Source organism: Tachyglossus aculeatus, chromosome 2 (genome assembly GCF_015852505.1).
Source record: "Tachyglossus aculeatus isolate mTacAcu1 chromosome 2, mTacAcu1.pri, whole genome shotgun sequence".
In the NCBI taxonomy this organism is placed as follows: Eukaryota; Metazoa; Chordata; class Mammalia; order Monotremata; family Tachyglossidae; genus Tachyglossus; species Tachyglossus aculeatus.
Window position 1 is genome coordinate 63149767 of NC_052067.1, and position 20914 is coordinate 63170680.

At 42.0% G+C, this 20914-nt stretch overlaps 1 protein-coding gene across 5 annotated transcripts in view; it reads right to left on the reverse strand.

Annotated features, from left to right (window-relative positions):
* Nucleotides 1–2074: 2074 nt before the first annotated feature.
* Nucleotides 2075–20914, reverse strand: part of ARID1B (AT-rich interaction domain 1B) — a 541437-nt gene continuing 522597 nt past the window's right edge. For 3 of the 5 annotated variants that reach the window (XM_038762806.1, XM_038762800.1, XM_038762793.1), the window contains 5 exons: nucleotides 20036–20186; nucleotides 16968–17064; nucleotides 12637–13423; nucleotides 8967–9097; nucleotides 4997–6742 (listed from right to left, as the gene is read on the reverse strand). In XM_038762806.1, the coding sequence (XP_038618734.1) occupies nucleotides 4997–6742; nucleotides 8967–9097; nucleotides 12637–13423; nucleotides 16968–17064; nucleotides 20036–20186 (2912 nt within the window). Of the gene's footprint in view, nucleotides 6743–8966; nucleotides 9098–12636; nucleotides 13424–16967; nucleotides 17065–18628; nucleotides 18746–20035; nucleotides 20187–20914 lie in introns of all 5 variants that reach the window. The other 2 variants (XM_038762779.1, XM_038762785.1) reach the window with 1 other exon arrangement.

The following is a 20914-nucleotide window of genomic DNA, read 5'->3' on the forward strand; positions in this document are numbered from 1 at the left end:
CAGAGAGGAAATTACTTAATAATTTTGGTGTTTCTAGGTATTACATGTAGGGAGTCCAAGAGCCAGGAAGAACATAGGCCTCTTTACAAGGTTAGGGAAAAATCAGGTAAAATCTTAGGCAACTAAAGGTCTTCTTGTACTGTCCACTGGGTGGGGTGTTTTCAGCAAGTATTCCAATTTGGCTAACATAATTTTTTTTCCTCATTAAATAATAAACCTGCTTTAAAAGGAGGAATGTTTGCAAGCTGTTATTGTTGAGTCTTGGTGACTTCTTGGTGAAGGTCAAATCTGCAAAGACTTAAGGAACTAGAGGCGCTCCTTTCTGCATTGCTCTTGCTCCCTTTATTCATCCCCCCCAATCCCCTCAGTAGTTATGTACAGATCTGTAATTTATTTATGTTAATGTTTGCCTCCCCCTCTAGACTGTAGGCTCATTTTGGGCAGGGACTGTGTCTGTTATATTGTTATAGTGTACTCTCCCAAGCGCTTACTACAGTGCTCTACACACAGTAAGCATTCAATAAAGATGACTGACGGGCCGGAGGTCAGAACAAGTATCAGGGACTTGAAGTGAGATAAAAGCAGACAGAGATAAAAGAAAACCCCCACAAACCTCTGCTTCCCTGGGTCTCCAGACTGAAGAATGAATTTTCTTGAAAAGGATAGCCAATTTGGATATTAAAGGACTGATTATCCTGCGTGTGCTTTATTCAGACCCAAGCCTCTTCCTTTTCCATCTTACTCCCCGTTCTTTAGCAATTTCATTAACACTTCCTCCAGAGACTGGGAAACCCACACCTTTTACTACTTGCTGGACTCAGCTTAGCAGTTGGTGGGGGAAGAGATTGAAACAAAGAACTAAAGTGGGTGTTTGGTTTCTGGTCAATTTCCATTTATTTATCCTTAGTCTCCATGACCACAAATCACTGAGTTAGAATGCCAAGGATTTTAATATGGATCTCCTCCTGGGGCCATAACAGAAAACAGCCACTTGGTGTATGAATGGGTGGATTGAAGGATGGGAGATTTTTCCTTAGCTGGCCTTTCTCATGAATACAGGGAACTCTTGCTCTAATGCTGTTCTATTAGGCTCTTACATTTTAATGCAATCTTTCTTTCTCACTTGGCAGTGGCATTCCGGCTGTGTGCTGAGGGTGGCAGTTGACAGCAATGCTCCAAGCCACGGGTGAGTGAGCAAAGTGACTGAGGAGGTGAATGGGGGGCAAGAGCCACGGGAGCACCGGAAATCATCACCTTGGAATCAGGTAGGAGGAGCCAAGCAAGATGACATCTCAACACTGCCAAAATGGGCTCACCACTGGCATATAAGTGCTCAATGGCTGGCCAAGGGGAACTCTTTCATTTCGTGATTTTTCACTTTACATTCTCATTTTCATGGAATAAATTCTGAGTGCTAACAGGGGAGTCTATCTGCAATTTATTTTACCATCTGTCTCCTCCTGTAGACTGTAAACTGCGTGCGGGCAGGGATCACATCTACCAACTCTATTGCTTTGCACTTTCCCAATCACTTATTACAGTGCTCTCCACACAGTAAGCACTCAATAAATGCCACCGATTTATTGACTGAGACCCTGTTACATTTTTCTTTTGAGATTTACTCCTGTGGGCTATGTGAAAAAGTGGTAGAGTAGAGGAGAAATTGAAAACCCTCCTGGAAAAGGAGAATCCTCAGCAAAGAAACCACTTTCTAGGATAAGGAAATGAAACACAAAAACCCATGCAGAGAAAATGGGCAACTTGGACTATGGAGATTAGCATGAGTATATTTTCTTTCTGTTTCCTTCACAGGATCAGAGCTTTTGGAATTGGGGCATGAAATGGGAAAGAATGAAGGATATTGAACAAAACCAAATAAGAATATGGATTTCAGTGGCAAGAGCTAACTGCATTTCACAATAGAGGTAGTAAAGCATGTTACATTCACACAAATGGTTCCAAGGTCACCAGTTACATCATTAATGAAACAATCTTAATGGTTAACCAGCCATTGGAAAGAAGAGGTCTATCAGTAGAAACTGGTTACACATCATTGTCCTCAACCAGAAAAAGATAAATGAATAGCTCGTTTATTAGCAAATACCAGCCAACAACGTCTCTTGTCTGACATTAAAAAATTGGCTCCTTAAATACCAGCAGATTCAACTATTACAGCAGATTTTCAAACTCCTAAATCTTCATCGGACTTTCATTTTATTTCCATCGTTTCTGCCCAAAGGTTTATGGCACCTGGGTGCTCTGGGCTGTCTCATGATTCTGAAAAGCCCCAAAGAGAAAACAAACAAGTTTTTAGGCTTATAAACCAGTTTGGTCGCTCAGTTGTGGAAGAAGACCATCAGAAATAAGCTGGGCGGTCCACAAGGCTTTTGAAAGTCTGCAGGGAAGTGGGTAAATTGATCATCCAACCAGACGGGTGGAACGTATATGAACGTTGTAACTTGATACAGATCCGGGACACTAGTTGATTACAAATCCAACTCCAAAAACCGAGATTTCTCAATAGTACTTTTCTCCAGTTTTGAGTAATAAGAATGCATACCAGACAAACCTCAGGGTACGGACAACACCTTCCCTTTATACGCCAGAAGAGAAACTAAAATGATATTGGATTCCCACTCACAGATATCTAGATTTTTCCCTGCACACCTTACCCTCAGTTAATAAATACACAGTTGAGCTATAAGTAGGGTTCTTAATTTGACATCTACTTCACTGTAATTGAATGGAAGGAGCGAAGAGACTGTTAAATGATGTGGGCGTGGACCGGTGATGAAAATGAGTGTGGGGAGAAACGACTTTTTACGACACAGAGTCACATTTCATATTCTGAATATAACCTGGGTAGCTTGTCCTTACATTACAGTGAATAGAGTGAAAGAGTCTTCTGGTATTCCCATGGGAATAGAAGGAGAGAATTAGATTCCCAAATGCTCAAATTATGGAGCAGTTTCAAAGAAATTGATTGTCTTACATACTAAACAGCCATGACTTAAAAAGAAAACATTTAGCATTGAACAATATTAAAAGTCAGTGTTCATCAGATAAATATGAGAATATGACTTTGGCTCTGAAATTTAATGCTGTTGCTCTGGCAAAGAACAAAATGAACACACTCTGCTGGGCCTTGCACATCCGTATCAGAGCGAACCCTGAACCGGGCATGTACATGCCCACAACCCAACATCACAAGGGGAGAAACAAGAGCGAGTGTCGTGGTCAAAAAAAGAAGGGCGTTGATAGAGCTTCAAACCAGTTCACCCCCCGCGGCCTCACTTGCATGCTGTGTTCGACGCTCCCAAAGTAGGGCACTCTCCTTAGACACCTCCCATTTGCCCTGACCGTGATCCTTTCTTGACTTGTTCTTTAAAAAGATCAGCCACCAGTTATGCAGTTCAACTAAATCTCCTCATCAAAGACAAAGGTGACCACATAAAGTAGCTCTCAGTCCTATGATCCTAGAATAATAATAGTGACGATGGTGATAATGACGATGAAGACGATGATGCTGATGAAGGGGGGCAGATATACTGTTGCAGGATCAATATTTCTTGTCATTAGCTGGGTTTCTAGTAGCATTCCTTAAAGAAACTAGAACATTATTCAAGAACACTCATCACAGTGCTTAACAAGATTTAATGTACATTTATTCTTAACATGTGGAACATATAAAGATTTTATACTGAATAAATGATATTCATTAAGCCAGAGGAAAAGGAGGAATTTACATCAAGTTTTTTTTTCTTTTTTAACTACATTATCTTGAAATACAAATGCGGATTCTCATCACTGAAAAATCTTTGAAGTTGTGTTTCTTCCTTTTTTTCCTGTATATATTTTTTTAATATCTGTAGACTGGTAACCATTTTCTAAATCAATCCATACGCAACCATTTCCACACCTTGATTCATGAAGCAAATTGTGATCGGCTGCTCTCCCGAAATAGAGCATGACTTTATACATACAGAAACTTGTACATTACCCTCGTTTTGGAGATATGGCCCTAATGAAAAAATATATAAAATAAAAATTAAAAAAAATATTTAAATCTACCATCACTTTGTTGTTACCACATCATGGAAAAGAAACTAAAAACTTTGTCCTAAAAAACAGAAACAAGAAAAAAGAAAAAAAAATGAGGGTATGCTTAATGTACAACTTCTATATACATCACGGCCCTTAGGCAGTAAAAAAAAGATATTTAAAAATGATTAAAGGAATTGTGAAGAACTGTCATTGCGGAAGGTCAAACAACAGATAGCAGACATGACAGTAGAGTGGTGAGGAAGCAATTTACGTTGATCATCGTCAGGTATGTGTTTTCCAACTTAACTTTCCAAAAAAATTTGCTTTTTGCTCCTAGCCTAATGTAACCATTCTCCTGTGGAGAAACCAATATCATTTCAGAGTTTAACTACTGACTGACACACCTCCTTGATCCCCTATACCTACATCACTAGAAGTTTCTATTGCACAGAGCTTTGGGTGATGGGAAATGGGCTTTTTTTTCTCCTTTTCTGAAAAAATAAAAGACACGGGAACTTGGTAGGTGGTTGTTCACCTTTTCATTTCAAAGTGGTGAAATTTTTTCTGTCATACAATGCTTTTGTCCCAATATTTTTCTTTTTTTTAAAGTCACTAATTTGCTTCCCCAAAAAATAGGCCATACAAACATGGATAAGAACATTGGAAAAAGAAAATCTATGGAAAACAAATAAGTGACCTTTGAGTGTACTAGACAGAAACTTTGGTTAAAAAAATAAAATAAAATGATGTACTTATACACATAGACAGCAAATATTAATTTCTTAACTGTTCAAATTAATAATTTCTTTAATTCCCAATTGGTAAATAGTGAAGGGGGCAGAGGAGCAAAGATTTTTTTCCTTCTTCCTACGCTGGATAAACAAGAACAGAAACAGCCAGTTATATGTGACCATCTAATCTTCACTCACACATGCTTGGCTTCTCACTTATGTCATAACTGCCCAATCTGAAACAGTACATCACAGATGACAGATGCAACCAGAGAGTTCAGGACAGCCGATATCGAGATATCCAGCAAACGGCCCTCGTGCAAAAGGAATTCTGAGCGGTTCTCGTCCACTCTGGCCATGGCCAGCAAGGCCTTGGCTGCCCTGCACATCATGTCTACGCTAGGCGGTTCCAGAGGCGGAGGCTGCATGTGCATAAGGTTATGTTGGCTCTGCTGGTACTGGGCCATGGTGACCCCATCCTCCAGGAAGCTTATCAAGTTTCCGATGCTTCCCTTCTGCACAGCTATGGCCCTTGCTGCCAACGCGTCCCCCTGGGCAAGGTTCGATAAGAGTGCCATGGACATTTCGCGGCAGACTGGGTTTTTGCGATCCCCAACGTACCTAACTAAAGTAGCGTAGAGTTTCTCCTGACGACTGAACGGAGGCGTGGCCAAGATAAGGTCCACATTATTGTCCTGGATGCTGAGCTTACACAGGGTCTCTAGCACAAGCCTCTGGGGCGAGAGGACTGAGTTGGGCCCCACGGTTGGGAAAGGATCCTGTGCCTCGGCGGACGGGCACACCATCCAGTGTAGCAAGCCATCCAAAATGGGCAAGCAGATGCTTTCTGTGTACGCGGACAAGTCTAGCTGCCCAGAAATGTTGGCTAATGTGACCAGGGTGTTATCCCGCAGGACCTCGAGGCAGTCCCACCACCACTCATCTTTGCTGCAGGCCACCCCTTTGTCCTCCTCTTCATCTTTCTCATAAGTCTGCGGTGCCCGTTTCCTCTCTGGGTGTTCGTGGTGCAGGAGAATCAGCTTCCCCAGGATCAGCACCAAGCCCGGATGCTTAGACATTTCGGCATCATTACCAGGCACGAACGACAGGCTGCGGACGATGTTTGACACACAGATACAGCGCTTGGCCAGGGAGTCCTGCCAGGGGGCGATGGTGCAGAGCGGAGTCTCATCTCGGCTCCGTGGCTCATCCTCGAGCAATTTGATGTTCCGGTGACTTTTGGCTTGATGGATCCCGAAGGGAAATTTGCTGCTCTCTGTCTGGTTGCCATTGCCGGTGTTGGCGTCTTCGGGCAAGGCTCCCGGCCGGGCTGACAGGACATCGTCGATGGTGGCCGTTATGCTCTTTTCCTGTGGTTCCTCAGCATCCCCCTTTCCCTCCAGCTCTTTCTTCTTTCCAGGGGAGCTCAGGGGCGGCAGGGGCCTCCTTCGGGGAGGAATCTCCATCTTGCTCTCAAAGTGAGTCTGGATGTGCTCGGTTGTGTCACCCCCACCAAGCTGCCAGTGGAGGAGCCCGCTGTTGAATTCCTGAACACGCCCCAGTTTGTCAGACCGATCAACGACAAACAGATTGTTCTTCTTGACTATCTTTATTGGCAGTTTGTCAAACTTACTGGCTTGTTTTGGCCTCTCGCATGGCTCAGCAGTGGCATCGGAAGTGGCAAAAACCGTACTTTGGTCTTCCCTTTCTGTTTTTTCATGTTCCGCCTCCTCCTCCTCTTCTTCCTCCTCATCTTCCTCCTCTTCATCATAGAAATCGATGCACTCAGCATCTTCCTCCTCTTTCCCAGAATCATCTGCCGACGAGTGGCTGTCATCTTTCTTAACTGCATTGTGATCAAGTGCCTTTTGAGCAGGGTCTCCCACTTCATACTCCATAAGTATTCCAAAAATATCAATCAGACACTTTCTAAAATATTCTACTAAAAGCTCAAGAAATCCAGACAACTGAGGAAAGAAAAAACAAAACAAAGCAAAAAAACAGAATAGAAGTCAGAACGCACAATCACAATAGAAAGGAATGACAGGGCTGAGGGAAATCCCACTTTTTGCTGCTCCTTTTATGCAATAGTTCAATGTTGGTAGACCAACAGTGATCCAGCATTTATCACGGAACGAACTACTCTCATTACACAACCACTCCTTGCTGAACTACTATTTTTCCATAACCTGTGGGTTCTATTCAGTGATTTCGACCTGTTGCTCCCCTGCGAAGCAACACATTTCCTCATGTATCATGACAGAAAAGCTCACCATGGTGCTCCTAACAAAGGCAACCTCAATAATGTAATCTTTTTTATTTGTACCACAATCATTTGTTATTGGAGTGTGGGTCTGGGGATTTTCTAAATGGGTTTGCTATCCTGATGGTTATTTAATCTTAAGCGTGGATTTCCAATACCAAAACTGAAACAGCAACAACAATTATAATGGTCTATAAATTAATATATTATAAAATATTTACATTTATGGCTATCTGTCTAGACTGTAAGCTTGTTGTGGGCAAGGAACGCGCCTACCAACTCTGTTGTACTGTACTCTCCCCAAGCACTCAGTACAATGCTCTGCATACAGTAAGTGCTCAAAAAATACCATCAATGATGATGGTATGTTTTTTTGAGTGCTTACTATGCCCCAGACAATGGGTTAAGCACAGGGGTAGATACAATATTAAACAGATGGCACACAATCCCTGTCCCACATGGGGCTCACTTTCTAAGGGGGAAAAACAGGAATAAAATCTCCACGTGTTACAGATGAGGGAAAAAGGCACAGATAATTTACATGACTTGACCAAGGTTACCCAGTAGGCAAGTGGTGGATTAGAACCCAGTGTTTTGACTCCCAATACTGTGTTCTTTTCTTTCAAGTAGGCCCGACTACTTATCAAATACTAGGTGTAACTGCTGACCAAATTGCAATTTTTTCTTTTCAATCCTTAGAACAGACACCTTTGTATGGTGTATTTTATGTCTTGGAAAGCACTAATGATCTAGTGTTATGTAGAACTGGGTTTTTATATTCAAGTTATTGGTTATCAATTTCAGTTGGCTATGACCAAAAATTACCACTAAGTTATTGCTATTTAGGTGGTGACTAGGAAAAGGGCCAAGTTCAGTTCCTAATGGATGAATGTCTAACTGGCTAACACAATTACTCTGATCTACAAATGGCACTAAAAGACAAGAAATGACTTTCCCCCACCTCTACTTTTAATATATTCTTGAAGCAGAATTGGAAAAAAAATGTTTGCACTGCCTATGTAGTATGTTATGAAGGAAAAGGACCCTACACTCTGTTATATTCTTCCAAGCGCCTAGTACAGTGCTCTGCACATAATAAGCATTCCATAAATACTACTGATTGACTGCTAGATTCTACTGATAGGCAGTCAACTCAAGAAATTCACGGATTTATTCTTTAGGTTTACGTTTTATATTTTTGAAAGAAAAGAAAATTTGATAGAGTAATCCTGGTGATGGAAATAAGATGATAGACATCTCATCTGTGATATGGGTGAAAATCTTGTTATAATAATAATGATGGCATTTATTAAGCACTTAACTATGTGCAAAGAACTGTTCTAAGTGCTGGGAAGGTTTCAAGGTGATCAGGTTGTCCCACGGGGGGCTCACAGTCTCAATCCCCATTTTCCAGATGAACTAACTGAGGCACAGAGAAGTTAAGTGACTTGCCCAAAGTCACACAGCTGACAATTAGCGGAGCTGGGATTTGAACCCATGACCTCTGACTCCAAAGCCTGTGCTCTTTCCACTGAGCCATGCTGCTTCTACCTTAGAACAGTAGAGTCATTTTCATCCTGTAGTTGCGCAAGTAAATATCTCAATAGAAAGCTGCATTTTAGGTCTGGGGGTGGGAATTTTCCCCCTCACATTCAAGGCTAACAAAGCTAGAGTTGTAACTCTATAATCATGACAGAGCCTTTTAACAAGAGACAAACTGCATTTTCAAAGCTGAAATATATTATTTCAGCTTTGAAATAATACATGATGTATGCACTAGCCTGTTGGTAATTTAGGAAATGCAAGGTGAGAGAAATAAACAGATTCCCACTGTATAATTAAACTTTCCAAATATGTCAAGAACTATGCAATGAGCAATATACATTTTTTGGATTTAGTCTCACTTAGGAAGGTGCAATTTTTCTTACCTGAGAGAGATTGAAAGTGGCAACGGTGCTGTCATCATATAGAAGGATATTAATAGTGTCTAAAGCCCATGTACTTTCAGCCAAGAGGCCAGACTTCAGGGACATCATCACTCGCCATGCCTCAGGAGTTACTGTGGAAAACAGGAAGAAAATACAAGAACGATTACCCCTAGTGATCTTCAGTAGTCAATGCATATGAAGGAGCAAGGACAGAGGAAATGGAAAGAAGTGGTTGAAGGTAAGAGAGAGTTCTCAGATGATGAATTGAATCAAAAGTATTCTAATCTTCCTCTACACAGTAAACTCATCCTCTAGACTGTAAGATCGTTGTGGGCAGAGAACAGGTCTATATTGTACTCTCTCCCCAGCAATAGTTTTCAGCTTTTAGATTCTCAGTTGAGGTGCAGGGCTCCTTGGGTAACTCGAGGTTTTTGCCACTTTGGGGAATCAACACAAGTCAGATGGGATTCAAGTTGGGTGGAATTACGGTCTTATTCTTGCCAATTCAAGGTGACTTGGGCAGAGAATACTTAGCTGAACGAGATAATTTCAACAAGAGTTATCTAGTAGTTCTTTTGGCTTTCCCTGCCTATACCTAGGTTGGGCTGGGGATTTGGGAAGATGGGTTGGGTTGGGATTTGGCATTGCTACTGCGGCCAAAGTATCCTTCATAGCACTTGGGCTCAGCAATCCTCTACTTGAGAGTATCTGAAATATGGGAAGCTTTGGGAGAGGCAACTACTGGTTCCCGGAGAAAGCTGAATACTTAGAACTGTCAGATGCTGTGTTTGTGTATACATGTTACAAGCCCAGACACATCCTAAGTCAATAGGATAGAACCCATCCAACAGTCATTTATCATAGATACAGCTCGAGAAATGGTGTGGCCTAGTGAAAGAGTATGGGCCTGGGAGTCAGGGGAGGTTGGATCTAATCCTGGTTCTGCGACTTCCTGCTGTGTTACCTTGGGCAAGTACTTTAATTCTCAGTGCCTCATATTTCTCATCTGTAAAATGGGGATTCAATACCTATTCTTCCTCCCCTGGAGCAGGGACTCTGATTTGATTATGTTCTATCTACTCCAGGGATTAGTACAGTGCTTGGCACATATTAAGTGCTAAACTAATACCACAAATACCACAGGTAAAGGTGGGAAGGACAATATATATATATCACACACATAAATACATGTTTGACAAATATTAGATTGATCTTAAATGTATCTATAAGCAATATGTACCTGCACAATTTGGGGAGACATAACACCAGGATGTTCAACAAATGAACAATCTATTAAAACTAAAGTGAGAAAAAAAATAGCTCCCCAAAGAACACTGTACATTATCATGGCTATGGGCATACACTACAATTGATGCTGTGAAATGTTACCTCTAATATTCCAAGTCACCCATTATACAAACACATTTTCTTAAGATTGAGTGATTCAGCATTTTCAGAAAGAATTTTCTCTCCTGCTTTGAATGCCCCAAGATCTATTTTTATATATGCTGTATTTAAAGTGTCTCAAAATTATATATTTTTAAGAGTGCTTGTTCAAATCATCTAAAATCTCCAGACAGCAGCAAAACAAGTGCATATAGGATGAAAAAATCAACAGTCTTAAGGGAAATTAGCTTTTAAGTTCCTGTATATAACATCTCTGAGTCAGTTCATAATGCTCCTTTGAATACTGTTTCTCTTTCTCAATAGCGCTGCTATTTCTTATGGCATCCTCTCACTTTGAGATATCGGGATGAAGCTTCCCTTGATTCCCTTCCACCCCCTACCTCCTGACCCCAACCAATGTATTTTGGTTGACTTATATATAGTGATTAAGTCTCATTATCATCTAGCATTAAATAATGACTGATCTATTTAGCCTAGATAAAGGCAGGTCTCCTGTACATGAGTGCCAGGTGTCCTTTGCTGAACTGAATAGGAAGGATAACACTTTGAATATTAAATATTCACATAAGTACGTATGCAAGGAATCTAATTCAGAGCTACATTGCTATTAAGGGTGTAACTGTATTCAATGTGTGTTATTCACAGATTTAAAGTATATTTATATTGGTTTGATCAACTTTTTGGATCTTGGGGGATGCATTAATACATTTTACATAACTTTCTATGGGGAAAGTGTATTTCGTTTAGTTCTCTTTTGCATAAAACACCATTTTTGGGAAAGCGATTAAGAGTGCTGATTGAGATATAGCAGTATAAGCACACACAAGCAAATAAACCTCTACACACACACACACACACATAAAGTACTAAGGCTCTTATTTCTCATTAAGCCAGGCTTTAGACTGTAAGTCTTGTGCAGGACAGGGACTGTGTCTGACCTGTTAATACTGTATTTCCCCAGTGCTAAGTAATCAATCAATCAATGGTATTTATTGAGTGAGTACTGTGTACAGGACACTTAACGAAGTGCTTGGGAGAGTACAATTCCACAGAGTAGGCCAGATCAGGATTGTGGAGCTGAAGATAGTTGTGACTGTGGACATTCAGGGTAAGCTCTTGACAAATACCACAATAACACTAAATGCACTGACCTCAGGGATAGAAATGAAGAACATCTTTTTTCCCCCCCAAGATTTCCAAGCTCTAACCCTACCTTTTTTTAACTATCTATTGCAGTTAGCACCCCAAAGTCCAACCATCACCTGGCCATGGGTGGAGGGGAGGAAAGAAATGGCCAAAAACGGTGATGTCTACTGGGAGGCTCTGCTGTCAGTGGTGAAGGTTTCTAACAGAAGACCCACCCCCAAGGGGTCCTGCCTGGTGACCAGACTGGACAGGAATCCTGAGAATGGCAGGCTAACGCAGATGGGCGGCACTTCCCGCAGAGAAGACAAAGGAGGCAGCTACCTTGACAAGTACTTGGGTGTCCCAGGAGCTCTGGCACAGCATCAGTACAATACCGGGCTCTTGTGCCCTAAATGGACAATTTGTATGGATGGTTTTTGCCTGCATTTCACAACGTGCTGCATACCTGCCCACCTACTTACTTGAGGCACCCCCTGCCCTGGAGGAAATGTGAGACAGGAATGGGAGAATGAGAGTGGCCCGATATGAACCAGTAGCCCTGTAATCGACTCTCCTGGTCCAGGTTCTCGGTCCCAAAGTCTCCGTGACTGGACTGAGGCTGATCAGTCGCTTATGACAGAAAACTCAATCATCCAAGAGTGACATAAGGGACCTGCCTCTTGGACAAAACTTAATCAATCAATCAACCAATCATATTTACTGAGCGCTTACTGTGTGCAGAGCACTGTACTAAGCGCTTCGGAAGCACAAGTTGGCAACATATAGAGACAGTCCCTACCCAACAGTGGGCTCGATCACAAAACAATGAAAATAATTTAGTTGATTCTTGCCATGGATGTGAACCATTTGAATACAATCTTCGCACCCTAGAAAATGACCCCCTAAATTCAGTTTCCTTGCATCTTAGCCAGGACTTTCTTCTTTCAATAATTTTCCTAATCCCTGGAAAACAACATACTGTGAAAACGATTAAAAAAAACCCCAATCACCCAACATTTCAAGTGCTTATCTGACCTCCACTATAATTTAAAGTCTTCCCACAGCTAAAATTGACACGCTCAGAAACAAAAACGCAACTCGCGGTGGAATAAGACACAAAGTTTCTAGGAATGCCTACCAATATCCTTAGAGGTAATCTTCCGTCTTTGTTTCAAAACCGGCTGTGATGCTTCTACAGATCCTGGAGGGAAGGTGATCTCGCGTCTTATAGGGGGTGGCTGTGGAGGAGGCCCGGTGACCTGTGATGGTGGCCCAGCGGGTAGAACTTTCTGCATCTTCATGGAGGGCAGAAAAGGAGACTTGCTGGGAGACATGCGGTTCTCTAGGGAACGCTGGAAGGAGGCTGGGCTGGGGGCCCTGGAGATGTGGTTTGGCATTGATGGTGGCGTCTGATAGGACGACTGAGGGGGTCGAGTGATTGGCTGCATGGAGGCGGAGGATGCCATGTAGGAAGGCTGGCGTTGGTTGACGTGAGAAGGCCACTGGCTCTCGTGGTTTATCCTCTGATCGGGTACCATCATATCATCAGTGCGGTTCAACCCCGGGTAAGGCGGGGCCTGGGCGGGACCCCCTGGACCTTGCCTATTCTGGTAGGGATAAGGCATATCATTGCGGGTTGGCCACATAGTCTGCTGTGGCCCTTCGCTGGTGGATGACTGCATGGGCCCCCCTATCATCTGGGGTGGAATTCCATGTTGCTGCATCTGTCCTGGACCCTGCATCCTCTCTCTGTTGTAGGGGTATGGATACTGCCCCTGGATGGGCCGCCTGTCTGGTCCAGAGTAGCTGCTGCTATACTGGTTATATATTTCTGGCTGCTGGTTGCCATACTGCATGTTGTACATATCCCCTTCGTGGCGCTTTGCAGGAGGACCGTACATGCCGTCCATGTGACGTTTGTAGTTCTGAAATTAATTGGAAAATAAATCATTGTGATGTGATTTAGGGGCACAATCCCACACATCTGCTTTTAAAGGGAATTGGGAAAAATAACGATTAACTGGGAGAGAGTTCATTTAAAAGTCAAAGGCACCTCAGAAAAGGTGGGGTGGGATCCCAGCATCAGGCTGGGATACCTATTTATGGATGAAGGAGACAATGTCAGTACAAAAGTTCTGTGAGAAGCAGCATGGCCTGCACTAATCCTGGCTCTGCCACATATTATCAATAATAATAATAACAAATAATTGTGGTATTTAAGTGCTTACTGTGTGCCAGGCACTAAGCACTGGGGTGGATACAAGCAGATCACATTGGACACAGTCGCTGTCTCACGTGGGGCTCACAGTCTCAATCCCCATTTTATAAGTGAAGTAACTGAGGCACAGAGAAGTGAAGTGACTTGCCCAAGGTCACAGAGCAGACATATGGCATAGTTGGATAAAAGCCCATGACCTTCTGACTCTCAGGCCGGTGCTCTATCCACTACGGGGCAAGTCACATAACTTCTCTGTGTCTCTGTTTCTTCATCTGTTAAAAAATGGGGATTAAATACCTCTTCACACTCCCTCTTTAGACTGTGAGCCCCCAGTGAACAGGGACTGTATCTGACTGTATTGCATCAATCCTGGGGCTTAGTAGAGTGCTTAGCACAGAGTAAACGCTTGACAGATAGTACACGATTGTTATGATTGGGCAGGAACTTGTCACTCCTTGGGGGAAGGGGATGTCCTGTTGGATTTCAATGTCTAGTTTTCCTAAAATGGCACCCAGCCCTGTGGAATGAGTAGTTTGGCAAATCCTAGCCAGAGGGGATGGTGCTAGGTCCACACAGTGTCACCTGCTTCCTGAGGACTGGGCCAAAGCAGAGAAGCTGGGGTGGGTGGGAGGAGAGAGACCTGGAGCAGAAGGGAACAAAACCTGGTAAGACCCGAAGTCTGGGCTGCTCTAAGGCCACTCTGACATCACACATTCGACAATGGCTTCTGCCGAGACCACTTGGTCCTGCACTCCCCAAGTTCAAGCAGACTCTGAGGAGTCAGGCCAGAAATGGATTTGGCTCTTTACTGGCGGGCTTGGGGGCCTCACACTGCCACTGATCTGACAGTCCTTATGTAGCTGTAACACTGGGCTTTTTTACATAGCTTTACCTGACAGGGACCTTTTTCCATTTGTGAAAATTAAGTCCAGTTTGTTAAGTGACTGGCTAACTAAGCACTGCATAATGTATGTTTTTCATAGAAAATGCTAACAAAATTGCTTCCAATTTCATCTTAAACCTTCAAAAAATGGTGTTTAAAGACGATGGCAATGCTTATGTTGGAAAATTGCACCATGCAGGCTATGTGTTTACATCATATTTATAACTGGTGAGCTAGGAACAATCAGCAGTATAGGCATACCTCACAATAAAGCTATAATATGTCCCCCCCAAAAAAACATGGTTATATTATGAAGTACATTTTCTCATACCCTTATGTTCTGTGGATTAGGATCCTTTCTAGAACTTCCAGGAAAATAATATGAAATTGTTTTGCATGCTATAGTCTGTAACAAACATCTCTAGAGTGTGCTTCATTCTTCTGTCAATCAGTAGTGTTTAGTGAGTACTTACTGCGTACAGAGCACTGGACTAAGCACTAGGTAATGTACAACACAATAAATATAGTAGATGGGATCCCTACCCACCAGAAGATAGCATAACACCACAATATTAATAATACTAAGGACTGGGAGCTCATTGTGGGCAGGAAATGTGACTACTAACTCTTTTGTACTATCCCAGGCACTCGGTACAGTGCTCTGCATAATTAGAGCTCAATAAATATGATAGATTGATTGTAATAAGATTTTAGTCTTTGCAAGATGCTGCAAAACTAGAAGCACGCTCTGACTGTAGTAGCAATTTTTCAATTTTAATGAAACATTTCCCTGATTCAGGTTGAACAACAGCTTTTCTCACATCTTTATAAAGTACCAGATCGTAGGCTAAGTCCTTCTCAGTATCTCTGCATACTTTGAACTTCTTTCTATTAGGGTCTTCAATCATTTAAATAGGTTCATCTGCTTTCTTGAAAAGTATTACAAGACTCTTTAATTGAAAAATCTTAGTCGGTGGTGGAATTTGGCCATGAATTTGGAATTCATCAGCTATGAAAACCCCTCCTCCAGCTCCGGGGAATCAGGTTTCTCATCTTCTGCTGAAGTTGGGCAGAATCAGGGTGAGGTAGAAGGAGAAGTGATTTTAGGTGGAATTAGTCAGCCTCTCCTACTGCACCATGATTCTTTGCTGCTTCCGGATGAAGCGGAGAGGGTGGCTTCCAGTTTGTGTTTGGGGAGCAGTTGAATGAGGCTTTCTTCATTCCCGCCCAAAGCCACTCTCTCTTTCAAAATCTCGGTAGGTGAGATGAGGGTGCCCAAGTCCACTCAGTACCTGCCCTATCTCTCTGGCACCAACAGTGTCGTCTCCTTCCCGAGTCCCCAGGGAAAGTTGAGATGCAGCCTGGCTTAGAGGAGAGAGGACAGGACTGGGCATTAGAAGGACCTGAGTTCTAACCCCAGCTCTGCTACTTGTCAGTTGCATGACCTTGGGCAAGTCACTTAATTTTCCTTCAATCACCTCATCTGTAAAATGCAGATTAAGACTGGGAGACCCACATGGGACAGGGACTGAGTCCAACCTGATCTGCTTGTATCTACCCCAGCATTTAGAACGGTGCCTGGCACATAGTATGTGCTTAGCAAATACCATAAAAAAAAGCATTGGGTAGGGAGGAAACTGAATTTCCTGAGCTGACTGGATGAAGTGTCGAGTGGGGCTTACAGATCCTGGGCTAGATCAACAATTAGTGCACGTAATATCACCGGATTTTACGTATTGTGGTCATTCAGAACCAAGGGTATGCCTGAAGGGCATACTTGAGCAGTGAAACCCAGTCAGGTAAGTGTTCTCTCTTAATCGTGCACATCCTGAACAGGTCTAGCCAATAATTACCTATTTAATTCAAAAGATGTACATATAATCTGAAAAATAAATACAAATGTCATTACTAACATTTACAATGTCTCAACATATCCCATGGACTGATCACATTCATGAAGACAAAGTCTCGCCCTCAAGGGGATAATATTTCAAAGAAAACAGATTCAAATTTGGTGACATGTTCTAAACACATTCGGCTTACCTGGATTTCATTTATTACCATGGGGTATTTTGAGTTCCACAAGAAAAATGCACACCTAGGAACGCACTGCAAGTAAATACAATGTGGGTTGTATCAGGGACTCAAGAGAAGCTACTGCTTTGAATTTCCAGAATTGAAACTGCCCCACCTAAATCCTACATATTTAATGCCTAATTCAAAACTGGTATGATAAAAATGATAATTTACTGATGATTCGGTGAACACATTTGTAACCTCGACTTGAGAAACTCACAAAAACAAACTGTACATAATTGAGTTTTAGGATGTTTATTAAAGAAAGTATAAAGTTAGCCCTCCTTCTTACCGGTTGCTGTGGATATATTCCAGGCTGGTGTCCTCCATATGGTGGCTGTCCTGAGGGTGGGCCTTGTCCCGGATACTGCGGTCCATAAGGTTCATGCCTAGAATGATGTATTCAAAAGAACAGGTGACTGCTGGTGAACTTTTGCTACGAAGGAGATGAACAATCCACCTTCAGAGCAATACATCCCCAAACTCGCATTCATGTTTGTTTCATCACACAGCTTCCACTCAGGTCACTGTCTACCAAAGCACTTTACTTTTTAGCAAAGTGGGTGTGGGCATGCAATTGAGAAAGGATGCCAACTCCTGGTTTGGCTCCTGGGTGTCATAGGAATACTGGTTGAACAAGCAAACATCATCCAGCACCACGCTTGTCAAATTCCTCAGACTCTGCCTTTGAGGCTGAAGCTTCCGCCTCCTACTCAAATGAATCTGCTGCATTCAGAAGCTGAACTCCAAGATTCTGGATTGCAGCATTCACAATTAAAGTGGAAATCAGTAGCTGGGACCTTGGAACAGGAAATCTAAAGCAATTTAATATAATATAATATGGCCAAGAATATGTGACATGGTAGAATGTGTTCCTATTTAAATCATCATGGTTTGAGTTCAATTTCTGTTAGGGATGGATTTCAAGTGATTCCAAATGGTTTCAACAGTCATGAATCTATGGACATGAGAGGCCTGAAATGATTTTAAAAAGGGAAATATGTCTACAAAATATATTCTGAAGATGATACTGAATTGAACAGTTCTGAAAATACCACCAGGTATTACTAATGCTACAGCGAGTCACCAAGACTGGAATTTTGTCAGGAAGATTAAGAATAGGAATGTAACTTGGCAAGATATGGTATATGAGTGGCAATAATCCAGAGCCCAGAATTCATCAAAACGAAGAGTCCTGAGAAGAAAACATACTGAAGATGACCAAGGGATGAGTGTGGTCAAAACCTGAATGTGTTCTTTCAAGGACTGGATGAAATTCAATCTAGAGATAGTTGGAGATGTCTATATTGATGACATTTCCCATATCAGGAAAATAGTTGTCCCTACAGAAAGTATGGGTGAAATGACTGAAGTAGGATTCAAAGAGCAGTGAACAAGATGAATGGAAAGGAATCAGTTTATAAAGATAGAGTTAAGGAACGGACAATACATAACCTGGTAAAATAATGCTGTATGGGATTACTTCTGTATCAGGAGGGGAAAAACTCGTCTGAATTAGAGAGTGTTCAGGTTGGTCCAAAGAACAGCAATGTGATGGAAAGCAAAAGGGGGAAAAAAACCTAGAAAGAAATATTAGGACTCATTTCCCAGCAAAAAGATCTACTGTACTGGAAGAGCTTTCCAGAAAAAAATTATGGAAACCTCTAGACTGACACATTTAAAACTAGGCCAGGCAAAGAATGTGAAATTACCTTGCAAGAACCACAAGGAAAAAAGCTTACATTAGCAGAATGAAATGGTTGGCCCGATCTGACAGTCACTTTTCGAACTCTCTACCAAAATGGGGAAAATTCAACTACCTCCTCAAGTCGTCAAACAACAATAACAATCACAACAACAACAACAACAAAATCAGAATAAAAAATCACAAGACACCAAGCCTCTGCATAAACTTCTAGTTAAGGCAGATGCTGCAGAGAAAGCGATGTTCACCTTTGCTGGCCAGGGTAACGCTTAGAAGAATACAAGCTTGGGTCACTGTTAGAAGGCACCATGTTGCTTTGAGCACGTGGTCCCATACTGCCTTCAGGACCCAGACAATGATCCAACCTACAAAAAATGACAGAAGGAAACCTCATGCTGGAAAAGCATACATACTAAAAAAAAACAACCCTGCAAAAAAAATCAAAATAACAAAAATCTAAATCTAAATGCAAAGACTCCTCTGATTTAAAAATTTTCATCTGACTCCCTGCATTTCATCAACACCCTGCTCCACCCCCAAACGTTCTCAAGTAAAAAAAAATACGGTAAGAAAATCTGCATCTGGATATAATCTACCGCTGTTTGTGAGGCATAGAATTTATTGACCAGGAGAAGAAGTTCTAAGAGTAAGAAATATCAAGTTAGGAGCAGAATCTTCACATTAAGATGAGGGAGTAATACTTCTTAATGTCATCTTGGTTTTGCTATTAAAAATTTTCATGTAGGTCCTGAGGGTACATTTTCATTGAATATTTTTCAGATTAGTTTCAGCAATTGTTTTCCTTCTGGCTATTTAAAAATCTGCCCAAACTCAGCTGCGGTGAGGAAAGTTTAGAAAGAAAGCTAATACACTCCCTCTTTCCAGAGCTAAAAGTTTCGAAAGGGAAAAGTCTCTGCTTAGTCTGGCTTTCAAAGAACTCGGTGCATTCCTCAATTCATTCCAGGCCTAACAGTTTGTTCCTAAGGGCAGGACATTATCACCGTTACCAAGGTTTCCTCATCATGCCCCAAACTCTCAAATCTGCCTCTGAATGAGGGAAGAAAGAGAGATGTTAGGAAGCTCAAGAATTTTGGCTTCCGTCCACATAAGCAGGAATTCCCCAAATGTCCAGCTGCTGTAATGAAAACATGCAAAATGAATACAGTAGCTTTGAGAAATGTGTTCTTTTATTACACACACTGAGAAGCCTTAAGTAGCTGTTAAGAAGATTCTGAGCATGGGGACTAATTGAAGCATGTTTTTGACTACGGTGTTTGATTTTCCTTTATGGAGCCAATTCTCCATCTGAAAGAATGGGGTTGAGGATCTGCTCCAAACAGTCACAAGGCAGCAGTGTGCTGAAGGCAATTGTGCAACACACCCACTTGTTGATCTGCAGCATGTTTGAGGACTCCTGAAGCGTGACAACTCCCTCCTTATTAATTTCCACAGAAACCAGGCTTGGAGTTAACACTGGCTCAGCTTTGAGGGCTCAGAGAGCTGCTTCGTTTTCTTACTGGGGTGTGGGGGGGGGGGGGGCAGGCGGGGTGTTGGTGTGTGTGTGTGTGTGTCTCTTTCTCTCTGAGTGAACAGGGTATGGCAAGGGGGATTGTTTCTGCTGACACAATGTGTCTTTTCTCTAGGAGCACACTCACCTTCTGTCGTAACCAGCTCCATAGGAGAACTGCTGTCGCTGACTCATGCCCATATTGGACATTGCTCCAGAAGGAGTCTGGTTATACATGTCCTGCATCCCACTATTGGGCATTTGTCCTGGTGTCATGAATGGCTCATTGCTTCCAGGCACTGTGATAGTTTAAAAATACAAAAAAAATTGTATTATACCTATAAACATTGCATTGTATTGTATTGTATTGTACCTATAAACATTTAAAGATGAGGTAAAAGTTTCTGTATATTTGAGATCTCATTAAAATTAAATTTTAGAATTATAATTCCTGTGCGGTCACCCCAACGAGGCTTACCACTTAACCAGTTAGAAAGAATGTTTAGTAGGGAGTAGCTGAAAAAACATAATTTTGGAGTTGTTTCAGCAAAAGAGGATAAGCAGCCCAGAATAGCAGGAAAATTCAACCGTAAATTTGCTTAAGTGTTGAGGATCTTGGGAGACTGTAAATTTATTGTGGGAAGGGAATGTGTCTACCAACTCTTATATTGTACTCCCTCAAGTGCTTAGTACAGTGCTCTGCACACTGTAAGCATTCAATAAACATGATTAATTGAATGACTGAAGAAAGTAGTGTCCTAAAGAAAACTCTGTGGGTATGACTAAGAGTCCCATGCTGAAAAAAAAATGACAGACCCCAGATCTCAAACCCCACAAGGATCCTCATGCCTGAAGGGACTTGTTTGTCCCCTGACCCCACCCATCCAGGTGCAGTCTAGGAATCCTTGGGACCTCTAAGAAGGATTCAGTTTCACATCTAAATGTTGTGTTGTCGCATACGCTGAATTAGCTGCTTTATCATATCCCAGCCAAAAATGTCCAGGAGGAGGTCTACGAGAAGAGTTAG